The sequence below is a fragment of the Balaenoptera musculus genome, chromosome 10, assembly GCF_009873245.2.
Source record: "Balaenoptera musculus isolate JJ_BM4_2016_0621 chromosome 10, mBalMus1.pri.v3, whole genome shotgun sequence".
Lineage (NCBI taxonomy): Eukaryota > Metazoa > Chordata > Mammalia > Artiodactyla > Balaenopteridae > Balaenoptera > Balaenoptera musculus.
Genome location: NC_045794.1, coordinates 94,415,414 through 94,427,782, shown reverse-complemented (window position 1 = coordinate 94,427,782; position 12,369 = coordinate 94,415,414). Strand labels below are relative to the sequence as shown.

The 12,369-nt window shown below is 45.6% G+C and overlaps 1 protein-coding gene across 2 annotated transcripts in view; it reads left to right on the top strand.

The window, feature by feature from the left end:
* Nucleotides 1-11,978, top strand: part of PLA2G6 (phospholipase A2 group VI) — a 51,455-nt gene extending 39,477 nt beyond the window's left edge. The window contains exons 13-17 of one of the 2 annotated variants that reach the window (XM_036866595.1): nucleotides 8,487-8,623; nucleotides 9,005-9,159; nucleotides 10,345-10,512; nucleotides 11,043-11,116; nucleotides 11,266-11,978. In XM_036866595.1, coding sequence (XP_036722490.1) covers nucleotides 8,487-8,623; nucleotides 9,005-9,159; nucleotides 10,345-10,512; nucleotides 11,043-11,116; nucleotides 11,266-11,410 — 679 coding nt within the window. In that variant the 3' untranslated portion in view covers nucleotides 11,411-11,978. The remainder of the gene's footprint in view (nucleotides 1-8,486; nucleotides 8,624-9,004; nucleotides 9,160-10,344; nucleotides 10,513-11,042; nucleotides 11,117-11,265) is intronic. The other variant, XM_036866596.1, reaches the window with a different exon arrangement.
* The last annotated feature ends 391 nt before the right edge of the window (nucleotides 11,979-12,369 follow it).

Here is a 12,369-nt window from a genome sequence, read left to right as displayed (position 1 = left end):
ATCTGGGGTGAAAGATACTGTCTCTGTTGATTGGAATTTTCATTTTCCTGATTACTAGTGAGGTTGAACACCTTTTCATATGTTTAGAGGCCATCTGGATTTCCTCTTTTATAAAGTTCCTATTCAAGTGTTTTACCCATTTTTGGCAAAATTGGGTTGTGTGCTGGGGGTTATGAGGCTTCTTAATTCTCTTTTTTATATTTTGAAAACTAGTCCTTTGATGGATCTCTTCTCCCACTCTAGGCTTGTCTTTTCACTCTCCTTACAGTGTTTTGTTGATGAACAGATGTTCTTAATGCAGTAGAATTTAGAAATGTTTTCCTTATTATGATTTGTGCTTTTTATATCCATTCAATAACCCTTCCTTAACTGGAGGCATGAAGCTGCTTTCCTGGGTCTCAGGTCGGGAAGCTCCCTCGATCTGCCTATCACGTTTAGGTCTTTTATCAACCTGGAGTTGATTTTTCTATCAGGAGAAATCCAATTTCCTGTTTTCCCCACAAATAACCAGTTTCCCCAGCCTCATCTGTGAAAAGTCTGTCTTTCCCTCCACATCGCAGGCCTTGCTTCCTCTGCAGTGGGTCCAGGGTCTTTCTTGGGTCTGTTTTTGACCACGGAGCCCTTATTCTGCAGTGTTTATAGCAAGTTTATAGCAGGGCTTCCCACCTTGTCCTTCTTCAGGGCTATTGTTGGAGGCCCTTTAGAGAAGTAGTTAAGAGCATGTACCCTGAAGTTTCCTTTTCTCGAAAATGGGAGTAATATACTACCTGCTTCCTGGGGCTTTCATGAGAAGTAAAAAAGTTGTGTTTATAAAGCACGTAAAAAGCACCTAGCACATAGAAGTGCTGTATAAGATGTGGGTTACTTGTTGCTATTTGCGCTTCCATAGAAATTGTAGAATCAGACTGTCAGATTCTACAGAAAAGCAAATCCTGTTGGGATATTGATTGTGATTACATTGAATCTGTATGCTTTATTTTTTTCTTATTGAAGTATACTTGATTTACAGTGTTGTGTTACTTTCTGGTGTACAGCAAAGTGATTCAGTTATATATATATATATATATATATATATATACATATATATATATATATATACACATATATATATTCTTTTTCATATTCTTTTCCATTGTGGTTTATTATAGGATATTGAATATAGTTCCTTGTGCTATACAGTAGGACCTTGTTGTTTATCTATTATATATATAAGAGTTTGTTGTGAGCTTATTTAGGGGAGAATTGACATCTTAAAACACCAAGTCTTCCAATTAGGGAACATAGCAAAACATTCCATTTGTTTAAAGTTTGTCAGTACAGTTTTATAATTTTATCTATAGCAGTCTTACACACCTGTTATTTTTATTCTTAAGTACTGCATATATTTTGTGCTACTGTAAATTATACATTTTTAAACATTTCATTTTCTAATTGGGGTTGGTATTTAGAAATACCATTTGTTTATTTTTAAAATTTTAATTGTGGTAAGATAACATAAAATTTACTATCTTAATCATTATTTTCATCTTAACCATTTTTAAATGTACAGTTCAGTAATGTTAAGTATATTCACATTGTTGTGCAGCTAATCTCCTGAACTCTTTCATCTTGTAAAACTGAAACTCTGTACCCATTAAACAACGTCCCCATTCCTCCCCTCCCCCAGCCCCTGGCAACCACCATTTTACTTTCTGTCTCCATAAGTTGACTCCTCAAAGTACCTCTTGTAAGTGGGATCATACGGTATTTGTCTTTTTGTGACTGGCTTATTTCACTTAGCATAATGTCCCCAAGGTTCATCCATGTTGTAGCATGTGACAGAATTTCCTTCCTTTTTAAGACTGAATAATATTTTATTGCATTTGTAGACCATATGTTTATCCATTCATCTGTTGATGGACGTCTGATTCATTCCACCTACTAGCTTCATTATTGTGAATAATGCTGCTATGCCCCCCGGGTATACACAAAACTGTTTGGATCTCTGCTTTCAATTCCTGGTGCCTTTTACAGAGAGGATTCTGATGGGTTCAATTTGCTAATATTTTGTTTAGGATTTTTATATCCGTGTTCATGAGTGAGATTGACCTGTTCTTTCCCATTTTTAGGTTGCAGGGTTTTGGGTTTTTTTAAATTAATTAATTAATTTATTTATGGCTGTGTTGGGTCTTCGTTTCTGTGCGAGGGCTTTCTCTAGTTGCGGCGAGCGGGGGCCACTCTTCATCGCGGTGCGCGGGCCTCTCACTATCGCGGCCTCTCTTGTTGCGGAGCACAGGCTCCAGACGCGCAGGCTCAGTAATTGTGGCGCACGGGCTTAGTTGCTCCGCGGCATGTGGGATCTTCCCAGACCAGGGCTCGAACCCGTGTCCCCTCCATTAGCAGGCAGATTCTCAACCACTGCGCCACCAGGGAAGCCCAGGGTTTTGGTTTTGAGGAAGTGTCTCTTCTTTTTCTGTTTTCCAGAAGAGTTAATATAATAGTGATTTTATTTCTTCCATGAATATTTGGTAGAACTTGCCAGTAAGTCATCTAGGCCTGGAGTTTGCTTGGTAGGAAAATTTTTAATGACGGAATTAATTTCTTTAATGGTTATAACACTATTCAGGGTTTCTAAATGTCTTTTTGAGTTAGTTTTGGTTAAATTATGTTTTTCTAGGAATATGTCCATTTCATAATAAATCTTCAAATTTACTGACATAGAGTTGTTCCAAAATTCTCTTATTATCTTCAGTGTCTGCAGCATCTGCTGTGATGGCCCTCTTCATTCCTGATTATTTACACCTCCTCTTTTCAAATTATAGTCTTGCTACTACAAGTTTTTTAATTGGATTAGTCTTTCAAAAAACCAACTTTGGGCTATTTATTGGCTCTCTATTGTATGTACGTTTTCCGTTTCATTAATTTCTGCTCTTATATATTTAGTCCTTCTTGTGTGTTCTTTGGGCTTATTTGGCTGTTCTTTTTTTAACTTCTTGAAATAAATGTTTTGCTCATTGGTTTTTTGGCCTTTTTTCTCTTCTACTATATAATATATGTATATATATTATGTGTGTGTGTGTGTGTGTGTGTGTGTACGTATGTAAACCTAAACATTTTCCTCCAGGTACTGCTTTAATTACAGCCTATAAGCACAATTATGATTCTTCAGTTCAAAAATATTTTCTAATATTTATTATTATTTTTTAACCATAGGTTATTAAAAATGGTGTTTCTCAATTTCTAAACTTAGGGATTTTTCAAGTTATCTTTTTGCTATTAATTGCTTTGTAGCCAGGGGACATGCTCTGTTTGATTCTGGTCCTTTAAAATTATTGAGACTTGATTTGTGGCCTTCCTCAGTCGGTTTTTGTAGATGTCCCATGTGTAATTTAAAAGAATGTGGATTCTTCATTGAATGCCAATATTTATACATGTTGATTGAGTCATATTGGCTAGAAGCATTGTTAAAATTTCCAAATCTTCTGTATGTATACTAATTTTTTTGTCCACTTCTTCTGTCAATTACTGAGAGAGATACATTGAAGTCTTCCACTCTGGGGATTTGCCTTTTGACCCTTTACTTCTGTCAATTTTTACATTAATATTTTGACACTATGAAATTAAGTACATGTAAATTTAAGTTTTTATGAATCTTTCCAGTGACTGGAAGAAGCTCTCTTTATCTCTAAGAATACTTTTTGCCCTAATTTTGTCTGATATTAATATAGTTATACTAGCTTTCATTGGTTATATTTGCATGGTATGTCTGTGCTCATGCTTTAATTCAGCCTTCTTGATCCTTATGTTTTACATGTCTCTCTTGTAAATAGCCTATAGTTGGATTTGTTCTTTATCTAATCTGTGCATTTAGTCTATTTATAGATTTTTATTGCATAGTAATGTATTTATTTAAGTTATTTAATGAGTTAAGTCTGAGTTAGCTGATTGGTTTGGGTATCAGAACCTTCATATAGTTAATAGTTTATATGGCTGATCCATTTATACTTACATAATTACTCATATTTGGGGGATGACACATGCTATCCTATTTTGTTCCGTGTTTCTTGCCTTCTTTTGGATTTACTGAATAGTTTTAATCATTACATTCCACCCCCAACCCAATAGTTTGAAATTTATGCACTCATTTCTGTTGTCTTTTTTTTTAGTGCGTATTATAGAAGTCTAAATTTAATTGATACCATTATCCCCCCTCAGATAATCAAGGATTTCTTTTTTTAAAGAAAATTGCAGAAGAATTTGGATGGCACAAACTCATTCTTTTTTTTTTTTAGTTTTATTTTATTTATTTTTTATACTGCAGGTTCTTATTAGTTATCCACTTTATACATATCAGTGTATACATGTCAATCCCAATCTCCCAGTTCATCCCACCACCACCCCCCACCCCCCGCTTTCCCCCCTTGGTGTCCATACATTTGTTCTCTATATCTGTATCTATATTTCTGCCTTGCAAACCAGTTCATCTGTACCATTTTTCTAGATTCCACATATATGCGTTAATATACGTTATTTGTTTTCCTCTTTCTGACTGACTTCACTCGTATGACAGTCTCTAGGTCCATGCCATCTTATGGGAAAACCCAAACGAACTTTTTGGCCAACCCAGTAATTACTTTTCTGAATTTTAAATCTATCTCATTTTTTTAAACCTCACAAGATATTGTTTGTTGAAGTTGATGTTTATTTATATTTATCTAGCGGTGAGCTGGGAAACCAGATCTGTAGGGGGATAAAACCCTGGTTTGTAGTGTTTGCCAATGCCCATGGCATAAATACCCCCACCATGGCTGATTTCAAGCTACCAACAGTTTAACAACCAGCTCATGAGATTTAGCAATAGGTTCTCACAAGCCAGTATGAGCTGGCTCCAGCTCATGTATGTGTGTATGTATACGAGTATGCATATGTGTGTGTGTGTATGTATACATGTGTATCACTTCTTTGCTTTACAGTCTTTCCTGTGACCACCTTCCTCCTGCCTAAAGTACCTTCTTTTGCCTTTCCCATAGAGATGGTCTGCTGGTAGTGAATTCTCCACTAACAGAGTTGTTTGAAAATAGGTTTATTTCACTCTCATCATTTGAAACTAGTTGTATTTCACCCTCATCAGTTGAACATTCTTTTACTTCTCTCTTATTCTTGTTGAGTATAGAATTCTAGGCTGGTGATTTTCTTGTAGAACAAGAAAGATATCATTCTATACCTTTTAGCATCCATTGTTACACTTGCGGTCAATTTCAATTTAACTCTTGCTCCTTTGAAAGTAAGTAGTCTTTTTTCCTCTGGATGCTTTTATTTATGTGTTTGTTTATTTGTTTTTGGTGCTCTACAGTTGCACTATGATATATCTAGTTATGAATTCCTTCTAATTTATCCTGCATGGGATTTGTTGGCCTTCTTAAATCTTTGGATTCATGTCTTTCTTCAGTTCTGGAAGCCTGAGTCATTATCTGTTCAACCTTGCCTCTGCCTAATTTTCTCTTGCCTCTCCTTCTGGAACTCCAGTTAAAAATGTTACAGCTTTTCTGTCTTTCATGTCTTTTAACTTCTCCTGTATATTCTTTCATTTTATCTCTCTGAGTTGCATTCTGGATAATTTCTTCTTACCTATTTTCCAATTCACTAATTCTCTCTTTAACTTTATCTGATTTTCCATTTAACCTATTCGTTGAGTTTTTATTTATTTATTTATTTAAATTTCTAGAAGTACTCTTTGTTTTTTCTTCAGATCTTCTAGGTCATTACTTATAGTTTTCTATTCCCTGAAAATATTATCAAGCTTGTGTTTGATGTCTTTCAACATTGTAAGCATAGCTGTTTGTTTGTTTTTTTATAATTTTATTTTATTTATTTATTTTTGGCTGCATTGGGTCTTCATTGCTGCACGTGGGCCTTCTCTAGTTGCTGCAAGTGGGGGCTACTCTTCATTGCAGTGCATGGGTTTCTCATTGCGGTGGCTTCTCTTGTTGTGGAGCATGGGCTCTAGGCACACGGGCTTCAGTAGTTTTGGCATGCGGGCTCAGTAGCTGTGGTTCACGGGCTCTAGAGCGCAGGCTCAGTAGTTGTGGTGCATGGGCTTAGTTGCTCCACAGCATGTGGGATCTTCCCGGACCAGGGCTCAAACCCATGTCCCCTGCATTGGCAGGCAGATTCTTAACCACTGTGCCACCAGGGAAGTCCCAAGCATAGCTGTTTTACAGTCTTCTGAGGATTCAAATAACTGCTGTCTATGTAGGTATGTTTTGCTGTTTATGTTGTTTATGCTTATTCTTATTCATGGTGTTTTATTCCTTGATTTCCCCCCCCCACCTTTTTTGGAACTGTGTGGTATTCCTTAGTGTTGAGAAATATGTGCAGATTCTGTGAAGCCTAGAATGAGGGTATCTTCTCCAGAGTGTCTTATGTTGTATCTTCCAGGTACCCACGTACAGTAGCATCTAGGGTCACTGTAACTAAATTCTTGGCATGAAGGTTTTGGAACTTCCCCCCAGGTGATGTGAATTTAGACTACAGATCTGCAGGAGGGTTAGTTTGTGGTTATACATTTTCAGGGATTTTTTTTTTCTCCTTTCTTTGTTTAATGCCAGCCAACTTTACTCACAGCCTCCAGGGGTGGGAAAGGGGCAGGTTTATTTCTGGTTTACCCTTATCCAAGGGAGTAGCCCTTTGGGATTACAACCTAATATGGGGAGGGTCTCCCATTAGATCCCTAACCTTTAGTGAACCCTGGGCTTTGACTTCTGTCCCTCTGGCCCCATGAGGCCATCAGCATGGAAGTTCAAATTGATAGTTCGGTGTCTGCCTTCAGGTCAGAGATGGATCTGTGCTCCATTTACCTCTGTGAGTTCTTGCTTATCCTCAGAGTTTACGCTCATTTTCCTTTCTATCTTATCAGATCTTCTGTGCTTTTTTTTTTTTTGAATTTTTGAATTTTATTTAATTTATTTTCTTATACAGCAGGTTCTTATTAGTCATCAGTTTTATACACATCAGTGTATACATGTCAATCCCAATCACCCAATCTTCTGTGCTTTAAAGATCAAAAAAAATTTTTTTTTCCAGCATTTAGTTTTTTGTTCATTGAGAGGTATGTTCAAATAACCTTTCCACAAGATTCTTAGAGGTGGAAAACTAATCTTTTTTTCCCATGCATAGTTTTTGTTCCCTTTTCTTTATATTTTTCATTGTAACAAACACATTTCTGTGTTAGTCTCAACTCCTTGCTAGTGTAATTTGAAATGGCTGCAAAACATTCCGTTGTTTAGGCACGCCCTCCTATTATTTCCATGTAGAGCGTTCACTTTTCACTGTAATAAATTACACTGCATGAATAGCTTTAAACAAAAAGCTTTCATTGTAACCAAGATTATTCCTTTAGGCTGGATTTTCCAAAACGGAATTCCCAGATAAAAGAGCCAGGACAGGTCTTCCCTGGTAGCGCAGTGGTTAAGAATCTGCCTGCCAGTGCAGGGGACACGGGTTCGAGCCCTGGTCCAGGAAGATCGCACATTGGAGCAGCTGGGCCTGTGCGCCACAACTACTGAGCCTGCGCTCTAGAGCCCGTGAGCCACAACTACTGAACCCGTGTGCCACAACTACTGAAGCCCACGCGTGTCTAGAGCCCGTGCTCCGCAACAAGAGAAGCCACCGCCATGAGAAGCCTGCGCACCTCAACGAAGAGTAGCCCCCGCTCGCCGCAACTAGAGAAAGCCCTCGTGCAGCAATGAAGACCCAACACAGCCGAAAATAAATTTTTAAAAAAAGAGCCAGGACATTTGTAAGGGTCTGAATACATATTGGTTTCCAAGGGGGGCTGTGTCAGTCTACACTCCCCTCAGTATTTAAGGATGTCTGAGTCTCTTGAGACAGGAGTCTTCTTTAATAGGTTGTAGACTCACATGGTAGAACACTGATTAGGTATCAGAGATGACACGCTGAAAAGTCTCCCCCGACTCCTGTCCTGGAGCTGCAGCCCCTAAGCAGTCCCCTGTCCCAGAGACAGCTCACTGTTGCCAGGTTCTGCACATGGGTCCTTCCAGAGTTGGTCCTCTGACCAAGCAGATAGGTACATAGGGTCTTTTGGGGTTTGTTTTTAAATAAATGGTGGCATATTACACACACCGTCCTGAACCTTGCTTTTTCCACTTAAATATAAATCTTGGCGCTCACCATCCATCAGTACATGAAGCAGTACCTCAGCCGTTCTCCAGCAACACAGACCCCACTGCGCAGAGGAGCCACGGAGCATGAACCGTCCCACTGGTGGACATTTAGTTGTTTCCAGTCGTTTGCTTTAATGCCATTAATAGCCTAGTGTGTGCCCATCTCCCCACACATGTGGGAGGGTCTTAGGATGGGTTCCCAGAAGTAGGAATGCTGAGTTTAAGAATTAGTGCATCGGCAGTTTGGACAAAAATTGCCAAAGGTGGATTGTCAAGGGCGGATGGGTCAGTGGCTTCAGTGTCCTGCTCCTTGTTTCTCTCCAGGGTCATGCTGACAGGGACACTGTCCGACCGGCAGCCGGCTGAACTCCACCTCTTCCGGAATTACAAGGCTCCAGAGTGTGTACGGGAGCCTCGTGTCGGCCAGAACGTTAACCTAAAGCCTCCAACTCAACCCTCAGGTTAAAACCATGCTTGATGCATCTGTGGGAAGTGATTGGCCCGAGAGGCTGCAGGTTGGTGGGTGGGAGTCACAAGCTTGCTGCCAGGCACCCCCAGCCCACCACCATCCCACCCACTGCCCTGGTCTTCCCTCCCAAGGGTATCAGCTGAGGGCTGGCAGAGCCGGGGAGCCATCAGGCCTCGGGCAGGTTGCACCCTGCCTTCCACCAGGATGGCGGAGCCAGACGGCATGGCCTGTCGGTCCTGCTTCTGAAGAGTCCCCAGCCTCACCCTCGTCCCACAGTGCCACGTGCACACACACACACACACACACACACACACCCTTAGATCTGAAACGCACATCTCTTGTGCCACTGGGCCCCCTCCTCCCCCACCCCCAGAGCAGCTGGTGTGGCGGGCAGCCCGGAGCAGTGGGGCAGCCCCCACCTACTTCCGGCCCAGCGGGCGCTTCCTGGATGGCGGGCTGCTGGCCAACAACCCCACGCTGGACGCCATGACGGAGATCCATGAGTACAACCAGGACTTGATCCGCAAGGTGAGAGCCACCTCGGGTTGGAGGGGCTGGACGTGACCGCCCACAGCGGCCTCTCCTGTTTCTGCAAACCTTGACTGTACTCCTGGGCTGACTCCTGGGAGAACAAATGGCTTTTCTTCATGCGTTCATTCATTTGTGCACTTAACAGCAATTTTATGTCACACTCGAACCTGCCTGATTGGTGGTGTCTGCCCGAAGCACTGTGCTAAGAGGGATTCTGAGGCCCAATCCGGACTAGGTGGTGAAAGGTGTTATGATCAATTAACAGCATCTGCTGTTTGTGGGGAGGACAGCATGCATACCAGTATGTGCCAGTCACGGGCCTAGCCACGCTGCCCGGCCTGGAGACACACGCTTGCCCTTGGGGAGCTCACATTTAGGGGAGACAGTCCATAAACGAGGACACATCCATCCGCGTGTTTTAGGCGCTGTGACAGAACTGTGCAGGGGCCCAGGAGCATCACCCCTGCTGAGAGACATGAGGGCTCAGAAAGGGCTCACAGAGGAGGGGAGCCCATGCTGAGGCCTTTGGGGATGGGGCAGTGCAGTCAGTGATCCAGAGGAAGAGAAGCGGCCCTCAGCCCGAGGAGCTTAGTGCAGAGGTGGGCAAGGCCCACTGACTCACGTTAGGAGAAGCAGTGTGGTGCAGGGGCCTCTGGGTCTGGGGCCTGTCTCTGCCGGTGCTTCACTTCAACCACTGCCTAGGGCTATTGATAGTACCTGCCTGGGGACTGTCATGAGGCTTCCGTGGCCTCTTATCTGTGAAGTGTTTAGAACAGTGCCTGGCCCTGAGTGTGCCGCATCCTTGTTGGCTGTAGTTGTCACTGCGGTCATCACCAAACCCCTGATGAAGCCCCAGGCGGCAGGGAGGTGAGCGCCCTCTAGGGGCCAGATGTGGAAGGGCAGGCTTCCTGGAGGAAGAGGGAATCAGTGAGAGACTGTGGGATGGCGAAGGGTGCTCAAACATCACCCGTCTGAGTGGATGGGGAGCCTGGGTAGGTGGGTTGCCAAGGTTGCCCAGAAGATTGGCAGCAGAACTTGTTCTGAAGCAAAGGAGAGGCAGCACAGGCTGTGCTTCTGCCACAGGAGGCCTGTACTCCTCACAATCCCCCAGGGAGCCTCTCTTACCCCTGGGTGCCCCCGATCTGTGGGGCAGGCCTCCTCTGACCTGTCCTGTCCCAACAGGGTCAGAGCAACAAGGTGAAGAAACTCTCCATTGTCGTCTCCTTGGGGACAGGGAGGTCCCCACAGGTGCCTGTGACCTGTGTGGACGTCTTCCGTCCCAGCAACCCCTGGGAACTGGCCAAGACTGTTTTTGGGGCCAAGGAACTCAGCAAGATGGTGGTGGACTGTGTGAGTATGGGCCCCTCCCAAGGCCCACTTCCCTCGGGATCTCAGCCCCAGGATGAGGCTTTCCGTGGGACCCTGGGTGTCATGGGGATGGCAGGACTCTGTTGACCCTCCTCAGCCAGCTCAGGGCAGGGGCTGTTCCCCTATACAATGTCTCAGTGCTGGCAGGGACCTTTGGTGACCACCTACGGTGGGATTTCCAAGCATTTTTTAGCTGTGGATTCCTTCCTTCAAACACAGCCCATGTGGAAGCCCAGAATGTCAGATGGACAAAAGCTAAGGGGGCAGGGAGGTGGAGGCCTGTCCACTCAGCCCCTCCAAGCTCACTGACCCTGAACGCTGCCGAGCCACCTGTCAAAGCCACAGACCGTGCCCCTCTGCATAGCTGGGACAGTCACTGCAGCCCAGAAAGGGGGATTTGCCCCAAGTCACTCTGCTGATAGGGGGCTAAGCCAACCTGGAACCTGGGGACCCCAGGCAGGGGCTGTGTGTGTGGTGTGTGCTGGACGCTCACAGAGGCTGCTTCTCACCAGTGCACGGATCCGGATGGGCGGGCCGTGGACCGGGCCCGGGCCTGGTGCGAGATGGTTGGCATCCAGTACTTCAGGTGAGGGCTCTGCTGGCCCCAGTCCCCAGCCTGGACTTTCCCTTTCCCCAAGGGGCTGCTCTGTGTCCCTAGTCCGCCCCAGTCCTAGCTCTCGTCCCCTACCCAGGCCAAGTGTCCTGGGTGTGACCCCTCCTCCTTGACCTGGACAGATTGAATCCCCAGCTGGGGACGGACATCATGCTGGACGAGGTCAGTGACACGGTGCTGGTCAACGCCCTGTGGGAGACTGAGGTCTACATCTACGAGCACCGGGAGCAGTTCCAGAAGCTCATCCAGCTGCTGCTCTCACCGTGAGGCCGCCAGGCCCCCAGCCGTCCCCACCCCACCCCGCCCACCCAGGCCCAGCTGGGAGGCTGGGCAGAGCCAGGCCCAGGCGGCTCTGTGTCCACAGACCCGGCCTAGGGGGGCGCCGGGCTTCCTGCCTAAGGCTGGTCCTCAGGCCTCTCTCCCCCTCTGTCCCCGCCTGCTGGCACTTTGTGTCCTTCCAGCTTAGAAAGCCTCAAGCCTCACTCAGGCTGCTCCCTGACCCCCAAGGTGGCTCAAACACTAAGGCCTCCCAGGGGGCCCCAGGTTCTTCCCGGGCCCCTGGAGCTGCAGAGACCCCTTCTACCCTCTGCCCTCTCCGCTGGGGGTGGAGCTAGAGAAACGGGCCATCACCACCCCATCGGGAGGGGAAACCTAGGAGTGGGGTGTCCCATTCGACTTTGCCCCTCCACATACCCAGCCGCCCACCCACGAGCTCTCCGCAGCTCTCAGAGGTCGCTCCCGTGACGTCAGTTATCCTTCCCGACAGGAAGTGGTTTACGACAGGAGAGGGGCCCCAGGGGCTGCCCCAAGCTGTGAAATAAATGGTTCGATTCTGGTTTGCCTGTGTTGTGTGCACTGTGGTGTGAGTGCCCCCCACCCGCCAGGCCCCCTCGGCCTTGACCTTCAGCCTTGGCTGTCACCTGCCTGTGCCCACGCAGATGGATGGAAGCTCTGGTTCCCAGGCTCCGCGGGCCAGGGACACCTCTTCTCTTTAGGCCTCCCCAGATCAGGGCCTGGGGGTGTGCAGAGGCGGCCGCCAGGCCCGCCTGCCCCACGGTGGAGGGCGAGGGAGAGCCCCACTTGCCAGAGGAGGGGATGAGACCCAGAGAGGGCAGGGGGCTCGGGCACCGTCACACAGCAAGTGACCAGGGCCAAAGCGTGCCCGCAGGTCTGTGCAAATCCAGGGTTTGTGCTGTCTCGTCTGTGGGGGGGGGGGGGGGCAGCGG